The sequence below is a fragment of the Rhinolophus ferrumequinum genome, chromosome 21, assembly GCF_004115265.2.
Source record: "Rhinolophus ferrumequinum isolate MPI-CBG mRhiFer1 chromosome 21, mRhiFer1_v1.p, whole genome shotgun sequence".
NCBI lineage: Eukaryota > Metazoa > Chordata > Mammalia > Chiroptera > Rhinolophidae > Rhinolophus > Rhinolophus ferrumequinum.
This window is the reverse complement of record NC_046304.1, coordinates 37,197,253-37,220,470: the sequence shown is the minus strand read 5'-3', so window position 1 is coordinate 37,220,470 and position 23,218 is coordinate 37,197,253. Positions and strand designations below refer to the sequence as shown.

Below are 23,218 nucleotides of genomic sequence, written 5' to 3'. Positions count from 1 at the left end.
GGTTTCTATACTTCACTTGAGGTGATGAAATGTCAGCACCGATAGATTATGATTAGTTGTATATATATATAAAATATAATACCTACAGCAACTACTGAAAAAGCTATGCAAAGAAATACTTTAAAAGGCTATAGATCGGGGTCGGCCAGGTGGCTCAGGCGGTTAGAGCTCCATGCTCCTAACTCCGAAGGCTGCTGGTTCGATTCCCACATGGGCCAATGGGCTCTCAACCACAAGGTTGCCAGTTCAATTCCTCGAGTCCCGCAAGGGATGGTGGGCTCCGCAACTAAGATTGAACACGGCACCTTGAGCTGAGCTGCCGCTGAGCTCCCGGATGGCTCAGTTGGTTGGAGCGCGTCCTCTCAACCACAAGATTGCCAGTTTCGACTCCCGCAAGGGATGGTGGGTTGTGCCCCCTGTAACTAGTAACGGCAACTGGACCTGGAGCTGAGCTGTGCCCTCCACAACTAAGACTGAAAGGACAACAACTTGACTTGGAAAAAAGTCCTGGAAGTACACACTGTTCCCCGATAAAGTCCTGTTCCCCTTCCCCAATAAAATCTAAAAAAAAAAAAAAAAGGCTACAGATCAATCAAAATAGAATTGTAAAACATACTCAAGTATCCCACAGAAAGGCAGGAAAAAGAAAATAGAGAAATGAAAAAACAGAGGGAACAAACAGAAAACAAAAAATAAAACGGAGACTTGAGCCCTACCGTATCAGTAATTACAGCAACAGGAAATCATCTAAATATCCCAATTAAAGGACAGAGATTGGCAGAGTAAATAAAAAGTCATTACCCAACTATATGCTTTCTACAAGAAGCTCACTTCAAATATAAATGATGTAGATAATGATTGAAAGTAAAGGATTTGGGGGAAAAAAAAGCACGATTATTTATAGCGGCTTTATTTGTAATAGCCCAAAACTGGAAACAACCAAAATGTCCTCAAGATCTCAAGGCCATTATGCTGAGTGAAAAAAGGCAATCTTGAAGGGTCTGTATGATTCTATTTACATGACATTCTTGAAATGACAAAATTATAGAGGTAAGGAACAAATTAGCTACAGCATAAAGGAGATCTTTGTGATTACTGGGTCACAGAGGACGTCCTTTGTCAGATGTTGAGAATATTTTCACCCAGCATGTGGCTTGCCTTTTCACTTTCTGGGTGGTATATCTTGATCAGCAAAAGATTTTAATTATGATGAAGTCTAATCAATTTTTTTATGATCATGTTCTCCATGTGTTAGCAATCTTCACTTAGCACAAGATTATGAGATAGCCTTCCTTGTTTTCTTCTAAGAACTCTATATGTATAACCTTAGCATGTAAGTGTTTCTAATCCATCTGGAATTAAATTATATTTATTCCTAAATTTATTCCTTCATATTTTACATTTGTTGGTGCTATTGTAAATTACGTTTTTTACTTTTTATTTATGTATTTTTATTATGTGTGATATAAATAACAATGCGTCCCCCAAAATATTCATGTCTTAATTCCAGAATTCTTTAATATGTTAGGCTACATGGCAAAGGGGAAATAAGGTTGCTAATCAGTTGACTTTAAAATAGAAAGATTATCCTAGGTGATATAAGTGGGACCAATACAATCACAAGGTTCTTAAATGTGGAGGAGAGAAGCAGAAGAGTCAGTGTCAGGGCAATGCATGTGAGAAAGACTTGACTGGCCATTGCTAGCTTTGAAGATGGAAGGGAGCCGTGAGCCAAGGAATGTGGGCAGCCTCTAGAAGCTGAAAAAGGCAAGGCAATTGTCCTCTCTTAGAGCCCCTATAAAGGATCGAGAACAAATAACTTTCTTAAGAAAATGCTGAGTAAGTATTCCTGAGAACACACATACCTTTCAATAGATCATATTTAAACAGCAAATATAAACCAACACCATCACAAATGTTTAGGTAATGCAATACCACAAGCAAACACTGAGCGCTAAACATGTTATGAAATGTGGGCTTTGGAAAATCCAAAAGGTAACTTACCTCTTTAAGAACTTTCTTGTTAGCAATCAAACCCTACCTAGAAAGCTAAATTAAGAATTCAGCAATTACTTTAAAATGAGTCTTATTTAAGACTGACATTGTAATCCAGACTCGCAGTGAAAATGGGAAAACAATTGGGCAGAACACCACCAACCGAAAAAAAAAAGGAGGGGGGGTGGAAATCAATCAGGCAGAACAAAATAAAATACTGACTTCCAAGTTCACACCAATAATTATTAGATATTAATGGTTTCCCTTTTCTAGAGAAGAAAGGAAAAAAAGAATGGATTCATCCTAGTCGAGCTCAATGCCAGGTGAGGAGGTCAGCAAGGACTTAATAAACTCAATATACTCACACCTACTTAATAATGGGTGCTGTTAGAACTGTGACTACATTTCCTTTTGAAGACATAATGTGAAGCTCTGAATCCAAGGACAAGTAGTCGTTGTGATGGGTAATAACTTAGTAACAGCCTAAATGCACATTTTTATGACACAGGTAACTCTTCTCAGGCAAGTAAAAAGCAGACTAATGAGATGTTCGGATGGGATTTGATATAAACATTAGAAAGGAAAACATCCTGCCTGGTCTGACGCCACCTAGAGCAAAGGCTATATAAGCAGTTCAAAGAGGAAAACGCCACAAAAGGCTTGGAATTTAGACTCAGTCTCAGTAGCATGAGCTTTGGATCAGGGGAACCGCAGACTTTGAAATAAACCAAAGCTGGGCACACCACAGTATGGATACCAAGGGCTGTACCACAACTATTTCTTCTTCAATGCCATGCCAAAGCTGCTCTAGGATTACAAATTTTAGGATCATCTCTTCTAACACCAGCTGCCAACGTGGTGGTCTTGAGGCCAACAGCTGCCAATCAACTGGCCATGTTGTGAGAACTCTCCAGTCCCAGAGCTGCCAGCCCCCTCTTTGCTTTCATCCTATGCCCATCTGCTTAATACACAACTTCAATGCCTGTCCTTCTCTGGATGATTATGGCTGGTGTGGTGAAGGCATCAATAGCAACGAGAAAGGGACCATGCAAATCTTGAATGACCGCCTTGCTAGCTACCTGGAAAAGGTGCGGATGCTGGAACGAGAGAACACTGAACTGGAGTGTAAAATCCAGGAAGAGTGTAACAAAGACCTCCCTGTCATATGTCCTGATTACCTGTCCTACTATGCTACCATTGAGGAGCTCCAGCAGAAGGTAAGATTCTTAGGAAACTGTATAATCAAGTTGTGAATTGACATTCTCTAAGCAATAGGCACTTGCTAAACTTTAATATTTTTAGTTCCTTTAATGCTGAAAAATTATTTTGTAGAATAAGAAAATCTCTTGAATGAAACTGTCATCTTAACGCAATATGCAAAGTCTCATAGCTTTTCGTTTTCCAGAGATATACTCTGCTATTATTGTAACCAAAAACCCAGCGCCAAAACGCATTAACAACCCGTTGCTACCATTTCTTTACCAAAAATAAGAAAACAGGGATCTGAGAAAACAAATTTCGTCTTAATAAGTTCCTAAATAGTTTAATTTTTAATCCATGTTTTCAACCATCACCACTTTTCTCCTTGTATACTCATTTCATCACCTCCAAATTGTTTAAATAGTTTCTTTCCACACCAAACCTAAATTTCCCACTCAGAGTGATACACTGCCACTACATGTGTTGGAATTATTTTGTTTCAGTTGTTCAACAAATATTTACTGAGCACCAACAACACTGCACCAGACATTATTCTAGGTTCTGAGAACATACTGTTGAACTAAAAACGTCCCTGCCCTCATGGCATTTACATTCTAGTGGATCGTGATATGTTAGGCAAATTTAGGGAGGGTTTTATATTTTAATGGTAAAACATCTACAAAAGTTTTTATTGATGTAATTTTTGCTGAACTTTTAGGATAATAACAAAAACTGACTTTCCAATGTTTCCCAAGCTTCCTAAGCATAGCTATGAAAAGCCTATCTGACTTATTTCACTTAGCATAATAATCTCAAGATCCATCCATGTTGTTGCAAATGGCAGTATTCCATCTTTTCTTATGGCCGAGTAGTATTCCATTGTGTATATATACATACCACACCTTCTTTATCCAATCATGAGTTCACTCATATGTGGGATATAAAACTGAAGGCAAAAAAGGAACAAGACAAACAAAGAAACATAAACGCATAGACACAGACAACAGTTTAGCGGTTACCAGAAGGTAAGGGGAGAGGGTGGTGATAGAAGAGGGTAAAGGGGGTCAAATGCATGGTGATGGAAGAAGAACTTACTCTGGGTAGTGAACACATAACGCAATATATAGATGACGTGTCATAGAATTGTACGCTTGAAACCTGTGCAGTTTTGTTGACCATTGTCACCCCAATACATTTTAATTAAAAAAAAAAAAAAGGAAGAAAAGAAAAGCCTAACTAGCCTTCCATTGTTGAGCGAAACACACAAGCAAGCCCCTTGGTTTCTGAGGAAAGAGATTGGTGTTTGTCTCATTAGTGTCTCCAACTTCTTAATTCTAGATCTTGTGTACCAAGGCTGAGAATTCCAGACTGGTCTCACAAATTGACAACACCAAACTGGCTGCTGATGACTTGAGAGCCAAGTAAGCCCCACCACACTGTCATTCGTGACAGAATTCACCTGGCATCTGATGCCAACCATTCCCAATATGACTGTCCCCAAGTCCACTAACCCTTCTGCCCCATCCTATGTTGGCGCTAACCCAAGAAAGACCCTCAAATTCAATAAAGGATTAAGATTAATAACCGCTCACATATATGTATACAGTACCTGTAGTTCCTAACATATAAACCCATCTGATTACCCGCCCAACAGTTCAGTAAAATACGCAGGGCAAATATACTGTTACCCGACTTAAGGTAAGAAAACTATGGTTTAATGGGGTTCCATTACTTATGCAAAGGCATACAACTAGTACAAGACAAAGCTGAAACTTGGACGCAAGCTTTCTAAGTCCTAATCCAACGCTCTTTGCACTTACACGGCATCGCCTCTAGGGGCAGGGCAACGAGGATAAACTTCCTCATCTCAAGAACAGCAATGTAGCATCACTCAGGCGAACTAATAGAGGAATAATAACTAAGTGGTGATATTTATTAAATAGTTTCACCTCTAAGGAGAATAAAACCCACAAGAGGAATGAAAGGCCCAGAGGAAAATGCGGAAGGGAGTTCTGCTTGGCTTGATTTCTACCATCTACATTTTAATGCCTCATTTTGAAAGGTATGAAGCTGAGATGTCCCTGCGCCAGCTAGTGGAGGCAGATGCCAACGGCCTACAGAAGGTCCTGAACGCACTGACCCTGGGCAAAGCGGACCTGGAGGCGAGAGTCCAGTCTCTGAAGGAGGAGCTCCTTTGCCTCAGAAACAATCATGGAGAGGTTAGAAAAAGCCCAAGAGTCATTACAAGTAACATTAATTCCTTTGAGTTGAACTTGACAAAAAGTGTCCCTACTAAATACTACTCTGTTTTTCAACCCCAATAATACCTACTGCTACGACCACTGGTTCAATGTGTTTCAAATCCATTGCCTATGATACAATCTCTGAAGCCTCCATTGTCCTCTCCAGCTTTTCCAGGAGAAGGAAGCAATTTTATTGTCCTCACAGGTTTCCCATCTTTCTGTAGGCATCCCTACACGGATTTCTACCCCTATGGGTATAAGTCGATCTTGGCATAAACCCATATTGGTGTCACAGAGACCAAGGCTTCTCATAAATGCCACCTCTATGCTGCTTCACCCCTTACCCATCTTTGGAAATGACCTAAATTCTTTAAACCTCTGATCTTGCTAGTAAATTCCTTTTAATGATGCACATATTTGAACACATATCTGAAATAGCTTTAAGTCATTTTAAAGCATCTCAATAGCACCTATGAATCATACATCCCTTTATTGTGGGCTATATTTCAGACACAATTAAACTGAATTATTACTGCCGGACAGAAACAAGAACACAAGAGGGTCATCTGTTCACCAAGTGACTTCACCCTCTTTTTCTTTCCATAGGAAATCAGTTCCTTACAGAGCCAGCTTGGAGACAGACTCAACATTGAAGTGACTGCTGCCCCTTCTGTTGACCTAAACCGGGTTCTACAAGACATGAGATGTCAATATGAATCCATCATGGAGACAAACCGCAGAGATGTGGAACAATGGTTCAATATGCAGGTGGGGAAGGTAGAAAAGTCAAACCCCCCAAAGCTGACATTGCATTTCCGGGGGCCCTTTAATCAAAGTTACGTTTTCCTTCCTCATACCCCTGGCCTTTCACTGTGTTTCAGATGGAGGAGCTGAACCAGCAGGTGGTGACCAGCTCTCAACAGCAGCAGTGCTGCCAGACGGAGATCATCGAACTGAGACGAACCGTGAATGCTCTGGAGGTTGAACGACAGGCTCAGCACCGAATGGTACCCAGCAAACTGACCAAGCCGAGCACACTAGTGATGGCAAGAGGCCCCGACACTTGTGTGTTGCTGTGATTCCCAACTGCACTCCTCTGTTTGTTAAAGGGGCTGTGGCCAAAAACGGATTCTGTAGTCAAGTGAGCCTGGGAAATGCTGCATTAAACCAAGGTGAAACAGGGAAACTTCTGGTGGGACTTTAATAAGCTGATATACACCATGAGTCTCCAAGAAGGGGATATATGATATTCAGCATTCCAAAACTCGCTTGACTGTAGACTCCTTTTTTTAAAGACTATCTCATGGCAATCATGATCCATGGAGTACACTTTGGAAACACCAAGAGAGCATTTTATTTTATGCAAAGCATTTTTACAAACTATCAAATTTATAAAATAATCTTCTGAGGGAGGCGGAATAATTATTAAGCCAATTTTACAAATGAGACGCAGAGAGCTAAGGGGATTTTTCCCAAGCCAAATCCAAGATTAAGTTTCATGTCACCTGTTTTATAAATGGAGACACTGAGATCCTAAGGCATTATAAGTCACAAAAGAAATAACTCTGAGCCAGAACTGAGGTTCCAAAACTAGAACCGATTCTGCCTCATTGTACCGTCACTCTGAAGAGTTTTGTCACCAGCTAGTCACGTGACTGTGGGCGGCCCATTTAACCTTCTGAACCTCGGTTTTCTCATCTATAAAAATTGAGGATAATCATGCAAATAGCAGGTTATTGAAAACTAAAATTCCATTACCCATAAACTTACAGAATGATAGAGCAGGAAAGAATTTTAATCATCAAAGTTTCAACTCTCATATCTTATGTGTAAAGGAATTGATCCAGTGAAGGAATTGTTTATGGCTAAAAGTCGCTCACTTCCTTTTTGAGGTACAAACACTCAAATAAGTTGGAATATCTTTTTCTCTCATAGGTAGGAAAGTGTGGTAGGAGATTATCAAGTGATTAACAAAGAGGAAGATAAGTAAGTACTTAACGGGAGGCAAAAAATACAGGATATAGGGAAGCAAGCTTTCACATAGTGGATACTTTCGGTGTTGGATTCACTTGGTGAGGAGGTAATAAGAGGGCTTGGAGACCCATCAGTCCCTGTCCCAAAGACACTGCGGTTGAAAATGATACAGATCACAAGTGACCTGGGCTTAAAGGAGTCATCATGATAAATCCTACTTTCCTCCTCCATGGTAGAGGGACTCCCAGGAATGCATGCTGGCGGAGACGGAGGCCCGCTACACAGCCCTGGTGGCCCAGATCCAGTGTCTGATCGATAACCTAGAGGCTCAGCTGTCGGAGATCCGCTGTGCTCTGGAAAGGCAGAACCAAGAATTCCAGATCCTGCTGGACGTCAAGTCCCGGCTGGAGTGTGAGATTGCCACATACCGCAGCCTGCTGGAGAGCTCCGATGGCAAGTACGTAAAATAAAAGCAGCTTTATGAGAAAGAGGCTCACACATACACGTATGTATACATACTACCATTGGCAGCATGGGGACAAGTGCTGTGTGTGATTTTACCAGTGATGGGAGCTTCAGATGGAAGGGTCTGTACGATCTCTCAAGTTGCGCGGTCCAGAGACCTACAGCTGTAACCTAGTTCAGCTGAACTCAGTTGTTCTGAAGAGCCAGTGCACCAGCTCAGTTCCTTTTAGGGTTTTTTTTTTTTTTTTTTAGCTTCTTAGAGTTTTAAAAATTACTAGGGATAAAAATGATTTCCCCAAAGCAGAACCTTCCTGGTGACGTACAGATTTCCCCACTGAGACGAACATCTGAATTTTGTGAGACTGAACGGGCAACCCTGCTTCCTTTGGAGGAACATTCTGCTCAGGCTGAAACCCCAAACTCTGTCCAGCCACTTGTTCTTGCTGCCAACAGCATCATATACATATGCGTGCTTCAGCCTCTTTTATTAATAGAAGGTGTAATGTTTTTCCATGATAAGCTAACCAACCCATAAGGAACTGACCCAGAACAAGGGTTCTTGGAAGCAACCCAGTCCAAACGAACACTCCAAAAGCAGACTGAGTGACAACTGCTGAGGCGACCTCCCCCCGCCAAATAATCAGGGAACTCTGGTCACAGCACTCTTTCAGCTGACTTGTTCACATTATTCTAGCACAATGTTAATCCACGCTACCACTTTGAGGAGCTACAATATACCAAAGGGCCTTGAGTCATCAATGAAAAAGTTCTTACTATTAACTGCTTGCAGCTCCAGTTCTCTAAAGACTGTTCATTTGTAGACACCCAGAAGGCACTGTGGTGCTTCCTGATGAAGCGTTGAGAACCCTTCCATAGATGGGGCTCCGTCGGGTTGTGACTAACTCTCTGACAAGACAAATATCTGATTAACTTCCTTTCCTCAGATAATCAGCCCCTCCATTTGTCCCTTGTCACGGTTGACCCTGTGAGTTTAGTTCTATCCTGCAGATGAAAAACTAAAGTCAGGAGAGTCAGCTGACTTATCCGAGATCATCACATAAATAACGGAGCTGGGCTCCACCACCATCTTTGACTCCTGGCCTGGTGTTATAGCTTCCGTACGCTGTGGCGTGGACTGTAACAGTGGCAGACATAATCGAACACGTCTAAATCTAGGATGCTGCTTTCCCATGGATCTGGTCTGATTCTTTTTCTTCCACTAACGACAGTACAAAGTGAATGAATAAGCGTTTGGAAATACTGGTTTTGAGTGACCCGTGTTAAAAAATTAACCCCCACCATTTTTCTCCATAGTCATTGTTGCCTTCCCTCAATCACAGGTAAAATTCTGGTTTTTTCCAGGCTTCCCTGTAACCCATGTGCCACCAAATGCGAGCCTTCCCCGTGCACATCCAGTAAGGCCAGAGCCATGGAAGGCACAGCCCCAGCGCACACATCCTCCTCAGACCCCCGAGGGCTACCCGAGCCCTCCAGCGCCTGCAGAGCCCTGCCCCTACTACTGGTTAAAATCTGCACCATCACCAAGGAGATTAAGGATGGGAAAGTCATTCGTTCTCACGAGCATGTGCAGCCTTGCTTCATCATCAGAGCTGCCAGAGCCTAACATGCCAAGGTGATGAAAATGACCCTCATTCATGAGAAAGAGGCCAATGCTTGCTCCTGCCAGAAAGGTTTAAGCACTCCTCGGTCCCCTCAGGTACCTAGTTTCTTACTACTACAGCGGGTCTCCACTGATCGACAGAGTAGCTTTTCTTCTGCTCCTTTCCCAAGTCTCTGCTGCCAACGTGATAATAACTGACATTGTCTGGAAACACATTTCACATTTATCTGCAAGACAAACACTGATTTGTAAGTGCCCAGGAAGGCAACTTACATTACTGCCCACAGGTGCTGGGCAGGTTTCTCTTTTGTTTATTCAGGTCTTATTTACGTATGTTCCTCATTAGAGCCAGTCAGACAAGTTCTAGGAATGGTTTTGGCCATGGCACATGAAGGTGAAAAGCTACAACCTTCCCTTCTTAACTCCTTCTTTGGAATTAGAAAGAAGCTTATGTGGGAACAGCATGAATAGAGAAAAAGATCTTTAAGATTTCATTTCCTTGAGAATCATGAGTCTGAATCCTGTTGAACTCTGTGGCCTCAGTTTCTGTTTACCCATTCTTACATACTTGGCCTTCTTCAAGATATTTTTAAAGATGTCTGTGTTTTCCAAAACTTTGGGGACTATTAGGTCTCCAAATATTTTCACTGAGAACCAAGAATAGTTATGGTGAGTGAATCTAGAGCATTGTGAAGAAATAGCATGGATCCTCTCATTGAACGTTTGCTATTTCTCTTTCTGTTCTTTAGGGAATGGGATTTGGTTCTGATTGTTTTACAAGGGACATGTAGCTGGAACTCTCAAGACATAACCCTGCTCTTCTATCTCCCTGTGATGAGTGACCATGAAAAAAATAACTAGGATGCCTGATTCAATCTATCCACCAGACAGAAATGGACTTAATATTCACAGACTTTGCAGAAAAGTAATCATGAATAATTACTACTTGCAAGCATGAGGCAGTCCCACTGTCAGAAGGCATCATTTCCGTCCCAGCCATTATCAAAGCTTCTCACCACAGGGTCATAGTGTTTAAGTCATTCCCTACAAAATTATTTGACATTTCCAGAGATTTTAGTAAATAATTCCAAATCAAACACAGAATGTGGAGCCAGAAAGCCTGAAGTCTTGAACTTGTCACTTCCCAACTGTGCCCCTGGGCAAACATTTAGCCTTCATTAAATTTAATTTCCTCGTTGGTTAAAAGGGAATGGTTAAATGCCTACTTGGTTAAATGCCTACTTCACAGGGACATGGTGAAAAGCAAATGAAATGATTTATGTAATGAAATGATTTTTGTATGCTGAAAAGTACTACGCAAATGTTATTTTTATATAAGCTTGGTTTTTAGCCACAGCGCTAGACCGAACTGTGTTATTATCATTTCATGTTAAAATTCTTTCTCCATGAATTTAGTTATCCAGTCATGATTTGGGAGTTTTAATAGTGTTTGCTTTTGCGGGGCCGGGCGGGGGGGAGGGGGGGTGGGGAGGAGAGGGGAGGGGGCGACTAGAACAAGCTGCCCTGGGATCAAGCCTGCTCAGTAAAGCATTTTTGAAGTCTTAGGGTATATATCAGATATCAGTTGATGACTGATGCCCACATCAAAGACAAAAGCATTCTTTAACCCACAGCTCAGCAATCCACTTCCTCCAGACAAGTAGCAACTTACATTAAGCAAGTGGAATGCAGAACTCCCAGGGTGATCTCTATGAATAATTTCTGTCTCATCTGAATACCCACGTTACCCCTGATAGCACCTCATTGCATACTATCTCAGACTGAAGGATGGAAACGGGGAAAAAGCTTGGGGCTTGGACTCAGAAAACCTAGGACAGAGTCTCAACCTGGTTTGTGTGTGTGACCTTGAATAAAAGGGACGTAACAACTTAGGCCCTGCCTCCTGTGCAGCTGAAAGAATTAAATGGGATAATGAAAGGTGAAAGGGTCTTACAAGCTGTAAAGTGCTCTGCAGGAGGAAGTTTACTCCCTAAATTGAAAATCAGGCATATGTCATTTCCTTTCATACCCACTCCTGTGTCTGGTTCAGTGATAGTCCCTGGTGGACCCCGGATATACTATACACCATCAACACAGACTGGGAAACCAACTGGGGAGAGGTCAGAGCTGCTCATTCTGCTCTGAGTGGTGATTCCAACAGGATTCAGGGTTCAGGAACCTCGATGGACTCAGGCTAACCTCAGGCTGATGCAGCTGTGCCATTGTCAATTTATCCCCAAAATAGGACATCTTCCTCCCACTCAGAGCAAAGTATCCCACAGGCTTTCCAAGATACAAATAAATTATAAACTGCATGGTGAAGAGGGGGGTTGATCCCTCGGGCGTATAGATTCTGTAAGTGTCTTCTCTGTATGAGGGAATGTAAAACCATCTGCTGGACCTTGTATATGAGGGGTCAATCCTTTTAAGGGCAATACGGAGTCTGGATTTTTACCAGGAAGCTAAATCAGTATCCTATGCAGCCACAGGAGGAAGTTAAAGTTTTTTGGTTTTGATTTTGTATTTTCTACATAGGTCAGCATAGGTCAGCAGCTAAAGTAAAAAAAGGGCTACTGGAGAGGGGAGGGGGCGGATTCGATACAAGCATAATTTGAGCACAGCTCAAAACACAACCGTGAATCAGGAAACAGCATGGTCTCGGGAGCCTGAGATCAAATCCCACCATTGCTCCTTCACTGTGAGACCTCAAGCAGGTTATTGAACCTTTCTGAACATCACTTTCCCCATCTGTGAAATGGGTGTATTAGAAATACTTACCAGCAGATTCTTGTGAGAATTAATTAAACTACAGCATGTAAAGTACTTAGAGGAGTATCTGGAAAACAGCACGTGTTCAATAAATGTTAATTATTTTTATCAATATTGTCATGATTAATGTAAATGTAGAACCCATGAGGGTCTCTTTGGGAGACAGTCCTGTAGAGTAATAATGCCATTACTGCCATGATTTCTATTACTACTACTACTACTAACAATAGTAATAATAATAATGACAGCTGCAGTGTACAATAATAATAATAGCTGTGGTACACTGAGCATTTCCCAGGCATCAGGCCCTGTGCCGAGCCTGTCACATGCATAGCCTCTAATCCTCCGCGCCACGAGGCAGCTCTTGTTACTCTCCTTCCAAATCTCAGACAGAGTAAGTGAGTTTCCCAGACCTAGACAGTGACAGAATCAGGACTCTGACTCCAAACTCACGCTCCTAACCACTGGGCTAAATTACAGACACTTGACACCCAAAAGTCTGTGAGCCCCAGTCCTGTAAGACACAATCATACAAAGCACTGACTCCATGGAGCAAGATGGCTTTTTGTTTGCTAGAGCCTGTCTCAGACCGGGAAGGGATATCAGAACCCATTCTGTGGTTCAGAATTGTATTTCTAAACAAGGGAGGTTCGGGGAAATATTTTCTCTACATTTTGTCTTTTGTCAGGTTGACTCCACTTTAACATGCTAGCTGGTTCAAACTCTTCCAAACGTGCTTTGCTCTTCCCCTTTGTCTCTTGCCCATTAACCACCACCCCCCTCAACCCCTATACATGGCCCACGACCTCTCCCTCCTCATCCTCTAGGATCAATTCCATCCATTTCTCCAAGTCCCAAAAGAGGCTGCCCAAACATTTTCCCTCAACAGTTCGATTAGTGGTAACGCTTGACATTATTTCCCACCAGGATTTCTCTAGTTGACCCCAAAACCACCAACATCTAAATCCCCTGGGAAACTGGTAAAATTCAGATTCTTGGATCTTATCCCAGAACAAAATTCGCAGCTGAAGCCTGTGTGCTGAATTAAAAGCCAATGCTTTCTAACTGACAAGTGAAGTGCCACTTAGTTTAAAGATACGGATGACTTGATGCATTTTTGAGGTTCTTTTAGGTTCTGACACTCGCTTGATAGATGACCACACTTGCAAACAGTTCCTCCTCTACATGTCTATCCACTTGTTTATAAAGCGGGGCTAACCAATAAGGTAATAAGTACAACTCATTTAATCCTCACAACATTACCATGAAGCAGCTGCTATCAATATTCCCGTTTAAAAGATAAGGAAGCTTTGTACACCTGAAATCTATGTAATTTTACTAACAATTGTCACCCCAATAAATTAAGAAAAAAATACACACACAAAAAAAATAAATAAATAAAAGATAAGGAAGCTAACCGAGAAGTTAAATGACTTGCCCAATGCCACACAAAAATAAGAAGGAATTTTAAGCACTTTGGTTTCATTAGTAAGGTCAAAAAAGCACGCGATACATTATATAATCAGCCTCTAAGAATAGAAACTGTTTTTATGTCCAGTGTGGGACAGCAGATCTCTAGAACTTGTTCATCTCGCATAACTGAAACTTTAGACCCTCCGATTAGCAACACTTCCTTTCCCCTCCCCCAAGCCCCTGGCAACCACCACTCTATTCTCTACTTCTGAGTTTGACTATTTTAGATTCCTCCTGTAAGCTAGAATCGTGCACTATTGTCCTTCTGCGACTGGCTTATCGCACTTAGCATAAGGTCCCCAAGTGTCATCCAGGTCGTCGTATATTGCAAGATTTCCTACATTTTTAAGGCTGAATAATAGTCCATGGAGTGTGTGCGTCAATATCAGATTCTTTTCTAGTGCAAATCAACGTTCCACAAGGAGTGGAAGTAAAGAAGCCTCTATTTTTTTAATTAAAAAAATATGCTTTTACCTTTTGACCCCTTCACCCATTATCACTCACATCACGTTCCGTTTTATCCCTTCATCCGTCAGTAGACATTTAGGTGGTTTCTGCCCCTTGGCTACTGTGAATAGTGCCACACTGAACATGGGAGTGTGATTATCTCTTTGAAAATTAGAAAGGTGTTTTGATGGCATATAATAGCCCTTTTCATAGCAGAGATGAAGAACTGGGGCCCAGAGAGAAAGGGGACTGGTCCACGACTACAGACAGTGAAAGAATCCAGCACTCTCTTCTTCTTCTCATCCCCCATCACAGTAGACAGCGGTAGACTTGGGTCTGATGGAAACAACCCAGGACCATACGGCAGTGACCTTGGGTTCTAGTTCGTAGCAGCAGCATTTGACTTGCCAGTGTTTGGGCTCTAGGTACTAACTAGGGATCTTTCTTTTACCATCCTGATGTTAGTCACCTTAGTGTCTGGTCTTCTATGTCTGTAAATAGGAAATGACCCCAGAAATCACATCCTTCAACACCCCCCCCATGTCTTTTAAAGGTAATTAGATGCTATCAATAAGATCTTTAAGTTCTTTAAAAGTTAATGACTGTATGTTGTTATAATCACTAATTTGCATAATTTCCATTTATATCAAACAATGGAGAAAAGCATCTCACTCATTGCCTGCGTAAGTTTATCCTGATTCTGTTCATTTTGATTTAAAATAAAAGTTGTCATAATAAAAAGCATTTTGAAAGCAAATGCCCAAATGAGAGGGAGGGAGAAAGAGATTGAAATTCAGGAGAAAAGGAAAGTGTCCCAGAGGAGACAGGAAGAGCATCATCTGTGCGAGGGAGAATTTCTAGGCTGAGGCAACCAGCAGCCATGACACAGTGCTGCATTTAGTATCAGTGCAAGCAAGTCCGGAATGCGTTGTTTAAACACTGTAATTAAATGTCTTCTATAGGAAATGAATCCTTTGGCTATTTGGCTGGCTGGAAATAGCTGGTCAGTGTGTTCATGCATGATTCACAAGCCTCATGGGAACAACACACACATCTGGCTCAAATGGGAACCTTATTTGGCAACACTGAAAAGGTTTATTTAATTGAATTAGCATTTCAGGTTAAGCATGATATTTGGAGAGTTTTCTTAGGTGATGCTTTTGAGCCACAGGCCACCACTTACGTGCACATAAGAAAACAGGTAATACGCCAATGTTTCTAAATATCCCAACTAAGGTGTCACCAGTAGCAAAATTTCTGAACATGTTTTCTTGATCCTCCCTCTCTTCTCTTCCTTCCCTTCCCTTCTGCTCCCTCCACCCCCACCCTACTCCCAATCTCAATCTCAGTCTCTCAATCTCTGTCCTCCCTCTACATCTGGAACAACGTAACAATCAAGGTGGACATAATGGTGGTACCTGGAGAAAACACCTGAGGCTAAAGTTACTCCTACTATTTCCTAGAAAGAGAGCAGGTTTGGGCCTCCCTTCTCTGTGTCCTTATCTAAAGAAGAAAAAGAAAAAGAAAAGAAATCAAGAAGGCCTTTCTTCTAAACCAGGAGCAAAAATCTGATATTAAGTCTCCTTGCAGTGGTCCAGTGGGCCTAGCAGGTACTGGCGAGTTACCCTTGAGAAGACTGTACTTACCTCCTTGATAGCTATGGCCTTTGGAGAAGCAACTTAACTCTACTGACCCCGAAACCTAGAGAGGGACCATACTGGGGGCTGAATTTCTCCAAATCCATGTAGGTGGTTGTAGAGAACTGCCTCCCCCAACTTGTATACGCATATAGGAGTAGAAAGGGCTTCTCTCTGCACCTCAGTGGGGAATAAGTGTCCATGAGCTCACTTTCCACTGACCCATCAGGAAAAACAAAAATTACTGTGCCCCGCTTCAATGCCACTCTACAAGAAACTGCTCCCCTTCTCACCCACCCCCAGCATAACTTTTGTGGGTACAGAAAAAAAGTCTCCCAGTGGAAAACAAATAAAAAATTATAATCCATTTAAGAGGGTTTTGTAACTTGAGGGAGATAAGAAGACTAGGATGAAAATTCAGAACAGGGGGCCTCTACTGAGGCATCAGAAAAAACCCAGAAGAGACCATTGGCCAGCTCTGGTCAAGAAGCAAAATCACATGCTGATTAAAAACCGATGCTTGAAGCTAGGTCAGCTAGGTCTGGTTCCCAGCTCTTCCACCTCTTGGTGAGAGACCTTGGGCAAGTTATTTAACCTCTCTATCTCCACTTCCTCATCTTTAAAATACAGGAGCTATTAATAGCATCTACTTCATAAGGTTGAGATGATGGCATTAATTATGCATATGAAGCTCTTAGAGAGTGCCTGGCACCCAGTAACATTGTAAGTATGATTTCATTGTGCTACTCTGAGAGGCTTACATTCCATTGGCCAAACAATCACACTCAAGCTAACTAAGTATTTCACTTGAGATGACAATGGCACAGTCATGCAAAGCCATTGAGATACCTAACTGAAAGCACTAGATTAAGGATAGAACATTTCTTTTTTATTATTTATTTGTTTAATAAAAATTGTATATACTTAAGGTGTTTCGATATACATATACATAGTGAAATGATTACCACACGTAAGTCCAACACTTCTGTTTTCCAGAATGGCATAGAACTCAGTTGGAAAGGACCGCCCCATAATATATGAACCTTTACACTCTGGCAGCCAGTAGGAAGGAGATGGCCCAGGAAGAGGCGTGAGGACAGTTTGAAGCCAGCCCTGTAAAGTGGACCACTGCTGTGGAGAACAAAAAAGACTGGGGAGTTCAGATAGGGTTGGTGGCCCTTCTTCTAGTACAATATCTGTTGCCCTTGTCTCTCGTGGCCCCAACATTCCCTGGAGTCGGGTGATGGGCTCAGTAGAGAAAACAGCAGGAAGGCTCCTGCAAAGCTCTCAGAGTTAACACAGGACAGCCAATACATAATTGAAGTGACCCGATATATGCAGGCGCTCCACTAACTCCTAGGGCCAACAAGTAGAAGAGTAATGTTTCTCCTAGTCAATTAAAAATCGATTGAATATTATGCCTCAGACACTGTGCTAAGTGCTTTACATGACTCACCTCACTCGATCCTCAGAACAACCCTATAATACTATTATTATTCCCACTTTACTAACAAGTGAACCAAAGCTTACAGAGGCTAACTAACTTGCTCAGCGTCACACAGTTAGAACATGGTCAAGTTAAAATGTGAACAAATTCATGCCTTCTGTATTCCAGACGCCCAGGCCTTAATCAAACTCAAGTTGGACAATATAATATCTGTAGCCCAATCAAAGGCATAAATAAAGAAATAAAATTTTTTGTCACGGAGTTCTGAAGAAGGTGAGCCCTAAAAGCAACAAGCCAGTGTTCACATCCAGCCCAACCCAGGAAGGAACAAAGCTGAACACAGTCACAGTAGCACATGGAGAGTCAGGGCAGCTCCTCAGGGCGCAGCCTTCTTCTCCTCCGGTTCCATTTTTGCCAAACAAGCTTCCTATTATAATCTGGTTTCTCTAATCCTCAGCTACAACAAAGAAGGTGTTCCGATTTGCATATGGAAACTTTACCGTTGCAGAATGGACCATCTCTCAAGGTTCAGTTAGTTAAGTCTGCATTCTGGCTCATTCGTCTGGTATTGAAGAGTTAGGTTTCTGAGAGTTGGCTCCTGAGCATCCCTTTGATTCCGGCGCACTAATAACAACGATTCTTCTGAACCCACCAGCCTGAGAACAGACACGGACCTCTGTGACTGTACAGAGGAGTGTCACCTTGTGTAGCTCTGCCGTGGAGGCCAGACGGCCTAACTAGGTGGCGTCTCCACCTCATCTCATTCTCACCGCGGCAGTTGGGTTACTGGGTTCACGTGAAGTTTACTGTTTGAGGACTGGCATGGGATGGCTCTGCTCCACTCGACATTAAACCAAGGGGTCTTGATTAAAGACATATCAGGAAAGCACAGATCTCGTTTCTAATCCTGTTCATACTCATGGTGAGCACGGGGTTGAAACAATGGCTGCCAGACACCCATGTTTCCAGCAGACGATGCGTGGCTTCATCGGTAATCACGGGTTGCTGAAGCTGCAGGGGACTTTCTGGTTCTGAGCCATCATAAGATTAAGAGGAGAGGGTAATAGGATAGAATATGGGAAGCACCCCGCCCTAAGATCCCGCCGCATACAGGCTACAGATTGTTGGGGAATAATAATCAGAAGTGCAATCAGATGTATTCGGTTCACATAGTAAAAGTAGAACATGTTATGTCTGCGAATTCAGGGGAAACAGACAAAATAAGGAAGAAAACAGGTATGCTCTTGTGGCCACGGACTGAGATAAGCCAAGAGGTCATTTGGAGCGCACCCAAATAGAGCAGAATCTATGTCAGTGGAACCAGATTTCAGGCAGCACGTCCACCGTCCCAGTTATAGCACCGCCTGCCTCTTCATATGGATGATAAGAAGCCTACGTAGTAAACAGCAATTAGGGACAGAGAAACCACCGTTCAGGTAGCTCTCTACCTGAGAGGAAGGACCACAGAGGAGTTCAAGAGCCGCAGGCAGACGATGAGATCAGGAGGGAGATAGACTTGGCTTGTAAATAAAAGACGAATATTCACATCTCCCCTGAGTATGGTAACTGTCTGCCCCAGATCTTCAGGAAAAGCCTTGATTTTATGTAATTTTATACTTTTCAATACAAATCATTCGTGAAATGTTTTGTTAAACGTGATTTAAAGTCTATAATTTAAGAGACACCTCATGTTTTAGCTCCATAAAACACCAAGACCCAAACTGGAGATTGATATATACAGTTAAGAAGTCATGAGTGTTTAACTCCAACCAATCAAGTTTCCAGGTTGTGCTTCCGGCCTCAAGGAACACAACTGCTGTAAAGATAGTGTATATTAAGGCTCATAGCTTAACTAATAGTCTGAAGGTGATGTAAACAAACTCCATAACCTCATGGGGTCATCTCTTTACAGCTACAGTAACAATTTACTGTGGAGTTCCAATGGACCTACTAGGTGTCCACCACTCTCTATGTGCATTTTCTGCACAACTGCTCATTTTACAAACATGGAACCTGAGGTGGGAGACGTTCATAACTTACCAGAGTCACATGGATAGTTGGTGTCAGAGACAAGATTCAAACCCAGGACTGTGTGGCTCGAGACACTGCGCTTTTAACCCTCATGCAAAACTGCCTTTTCCTTTTTTAACCAATATACATTTTGCAAGCATTTATTCCCTGATTGACATTTTATGTTCTCAATATTAAAAAACAGCTACCGGGAATGATTCTGTCCCTCCAGACAATTCTGGCCACTCTTCCCTGAACCTCTCCTCTGATTCTGGGAGAGAAAGGAGAGCACAAAGAGGGAGAGAAAGAAAGAGTCATAGTACATGTGGGAAATGAGGCAGACAGAGAGGTGGGAGGGAAAGAATGAGAGTGAGATCTAACAGAAGGCACCTGGTAAGTGCTTTCACCTGCTCGAAAGAAATAGGACAAATTCCAACCTTCCTCGAGAAGAACTGTAAGACTGGTTCATTGTGCTCCACCCACCTTAAACCCCAATTGTTATAATACCACATAACATACAGAATATTCTGGTAACTTCCTCAGAGTGGAAATAGTAGTCATCTTAAAATACAAGTAACTTTAAACAGGTAACATAGTAGGAGTATGGCAGGAATATACCAAACAAAGAAATTGGAAATTATATTTGGGATATAATTTATATAGAATTTAAAAGGTACCAAAGATATTGAAATAAATTCTGTAAGTTTAGAGCATTCTATAAAAAACACGTAACTTCCGAACAAACTCGATCCAGAGTCAGAACATAGAGTGAAATAGGCTTATTTTACCTGACCAAAATAGAGTATTCTAACACACACACATGCACACACACACACACACACACACACAAATGTATTTTAATAATAGCACCATTGAGCACTTTATGTGCAAGCCTGGATTACCTAATTCCCACAATACCCCCGTCAATCAGGGGTGAATACTATGAAGCCCAGGGTACATTTGTAGAAATTGAGGCCTGAGGTGTTGGCAGCAGGTGGCAGAATCAGAATGTGAACTGATAACCAGCATCAGAATATTCACAAGCATAAATTTAGGCTGACCTTTACCTGAACTGTGTTTATCAAATATCAACTCTTACAACTAACGTTTATTTTTTCATTCATATAGAGACAGAAGCATGTCTTTGAGGCTAGAATTTTTTATTTAGCCCTGATCAAATGCCACCTTCATTGGTCTCCTCTGTGTCCAGACCTGTGGTGTCACGGCTGCAGCATAGACCGGGGTGATTATAACTGTCACCATCCTCTGGCCTATTTGCACACTGCGGTTTACAGGTCACAAAGCTCTCGTGTGCACATTGGTTACTGATTATATAACTCCTGCTTGTACATTGCATATCGATCCCATAGTTTGTATATGTACATGACACACAGATTACATAGCTCATGTATGTACATTACATACAAATTACACAGTTTACACATGTACAGGAACTCATCTGCTCCCCACAACAGCCCTATTAATTGCAGGGAAGATTATTATTAGTCCCATTTTAATGATAAAGAAGTTAAGATTACCCGGTGGGTTAATACTGTTACAGGAATCTTGATTCTTCTTGCCCACGCAGTGAAAAATCAAAGGTCAGCAAGATGATTAGTATGCAAGCAGGGTTTATTAATGATACTTCTCAGAGAAGAGAATGGGCGTACCCCAGGTGGGAAAGAGGGGGAGAGGAAGAGGGAGAAGAAGAGAGAGAAAGGGAGGGGAGGGAGGGAGGGCGAGGTGGAGACCGGCCCCTTGACTTATAGTTTGCTAGGTGGGGTGAGGAAGTTACACATTGATTTGGCATGAAAAGGTGGTGCGTGCTCTTCCATGGAAGGGCTTGACTGCCTAAGACGGGTGGAGGTTTGTTGACTCAGAATCTTATCTTGCTCCAGACCACCTCTCATCATCTGTTGTTGTAAAAACAGATACGTGGTTGGGGGCAGTTAATCAAAGCTAGTCATGTGCTTTTTATATAGGCACTCTGGACCCCCTCCCACCCCCTTCTCCTATATTTTCTGACTTCTACCTAACAATACCAGGGCAAAGACTTTACCGCCCAGGCTAATGTCCTTTCCACTAATCCACACTGCGACAAAGACACGGAAAAGGTACAGCATCATCAGGGCAATTTTTTTTTTTTTAAAGGAGCAGTGAATTCTTTGAAACTAAAAGCACAGAAAAAGTCATGATTCCTAACTAAAAGAAAAGAGAGAATGGGGAAGGAATAAATCTAATTTTCCCAAGCTAAAAATCAAACCATGGCTAGTGATAAGCAGAAAAATAGGTAAGGAGAAGAACATCACCCACAAATACAGAAAGGAGCAACCCAGAAATAAACCGGCAAAGATACTGTAAAACACATTAAGTCGCCATAAACACATGAAAGAAAAAGAAATATGAAGTCAGGGGTTGGGTAGGGGCTGGGCTCCAGAGCCCCTCTGCCACTGACTCACTGGACAACCTAAGGCAAGTCTTTCTCCTTTCACTGCTTTACTTCTTTCACCTATAAAAGAATTAGTAGTTACTTGTCCATAAAACAAGTTTAGAGTCTTGAACAAAAGAATATTTTAGCAAAATATATTACTTCCTGTCTAAAAGCATACTGATTAAGACAGGTATCAAACATGTACAGTTTAAGATAGCATACATAGTACACACTGTTTATTCTATAATCCTGTAGAGACAAATGCAGCATACACATACTACAGATGCCATGAGAATCAATAATAAATTTTATTTTATTACAATGTCTTTTCTTTGTGGCAGAAAACTAATGCGGTGCTATTCCTCTAATATCCCTGCACATTTTACTAAATCATTCTTCTACAGAAAATATTGAATAAACCACCATCCTCTCTTCTCTGGACAGGTGCAACAGCCTCCCAGCTGATCCCCACACATTTATTCTTGCTCTCATGTATTCTCCACAAGGCAGCCAGGGTTATTCTTTTAAAAACACAAATATAAGTGCGGCACAGCACTCTTGTTCTTCAAATACTTCTGTGGTTTTCCATGGCTCATGTGTTGAAGATCGAAATACTTAGCAGCGTTGAGAAAGCCCAGCATCTAAATGCATCACCAAGGTTCATCTCATCCTACTTCCCCCTTGTTCTCTATGCTCCAATCACTTCGATTAGGTATTCAACAAATATTTGCTGAATAAATAGATGAATGAATGAACGAACGGACAAATACATTGTATTTTTTTTTTGTTAATAGGAAGCAATATTTTGGTGAACCAAACAAATAGATCGTTGAATTTCAGGCACCAACAACTGTCAAGTGGGGAAGACTCCCGGGGTGCCAGGACCTTCCCACCGCCCTCCATACACTGGCCTTGCCACCCCACGAACCACAATGGACTAAAGGTGAAACCTACCAGGATTTCAGCAGATTGCGTGAGGTGATGTCTCAGCAAACCCACACCAATTACTCAAAATGTCTCCTTAAATGGCAAAAAAAAAAAAAAAGCAACGCCCAGTGAGCACTGCAGCTAATGTGTGGATTAATTCAAGGATTATCAGCGACAACAGTCTTTGCATAAGGGCTTTATTTGATTACCTATCATGTTCTGCAGATTAAGATGATGATAAAAAGAAAAAGAGTGAAATCACTTCAGTCTTGCGCTAGCTCTCCCCACCCACCAGTGGGGCTCTGCTTTTCTTCTGTAACCTTAAATGAACAAAGTCATCCCCACAGACCTGGTGGTACGCCAAGTGCTAAAGGTAGCACAAAAGGACTTTAAAGGCTTAACCTAGATTGTCTTGGCGCTCCTTTCAAAGTTATCTGGCTAGAACATCTCCCACTACCTTCTCAGAAAGGTTTGGTGTCAGCTGGAAAAGAAAGCGAAAAAGGGAGGAGATAAGCCTCCTTTTATTGAAGGTGATGGTGATAAACGAGATTCAACTCCCAGTATCATGGGCTAGGCCAA

At 41.9% G+C, this 23,218-nt stretch overlaps 1 protein-coding gene across 1 annotated transcript; it reads left to right on the top strand.

Moving 5' to 3' along the window:
- Positions 1-2,744: 2,744 nt before the first annotated feature.
- Positions 2,745-9,501, top strand: KRT39 (keratin 39). Its single transcript, XM_033091105.1, has 7 exons — positions 2,745-3,212; positions 4,534-4,616; positions 5,258-5,414; positions 6,045-6,206; positions 6,320-6,445; positions 7,649-7,869; positions 9,240-9,501. Exons 1-7 carry the CDS (start codon positions 2,745-2,747, stop codon positions 9,499-9,501), a joined length of 1,479 nt encoding a protein of 492 aa, XP_032946996.1.
- The last annotated feature ends 13,717 nt before the right edge of the window (positions 9,502-23,218 follow it).

What these genes read in the sequence shown, in the direction of transcription:
- KRT39 (XM_033091105.1), top strand. Translation starts at nt 2,745, where the DNA reads ATGGATACCAAGGGCTGTACCACAACTATTTCTTCTTCAATGCCATGC. An exon ending in TTGAGGAGCTCCAGCAGAAG is followed by an intron (nt 3,213 to 4,533) that starts GTAAGATTCTTA and finishes TCTTAATTCTAG; the next exon opens with ATCTTGTGTACCAAGGCTGA. An exon ending in TCAGAAACAATCATGGAGAG is followed by an intron (nt 5,415 to 6,044) that starts GTTAGAAAAAGC and finishes TTCTTTCCATAG; the next exon opens with GAAATCAGTTCCTTACAGAG.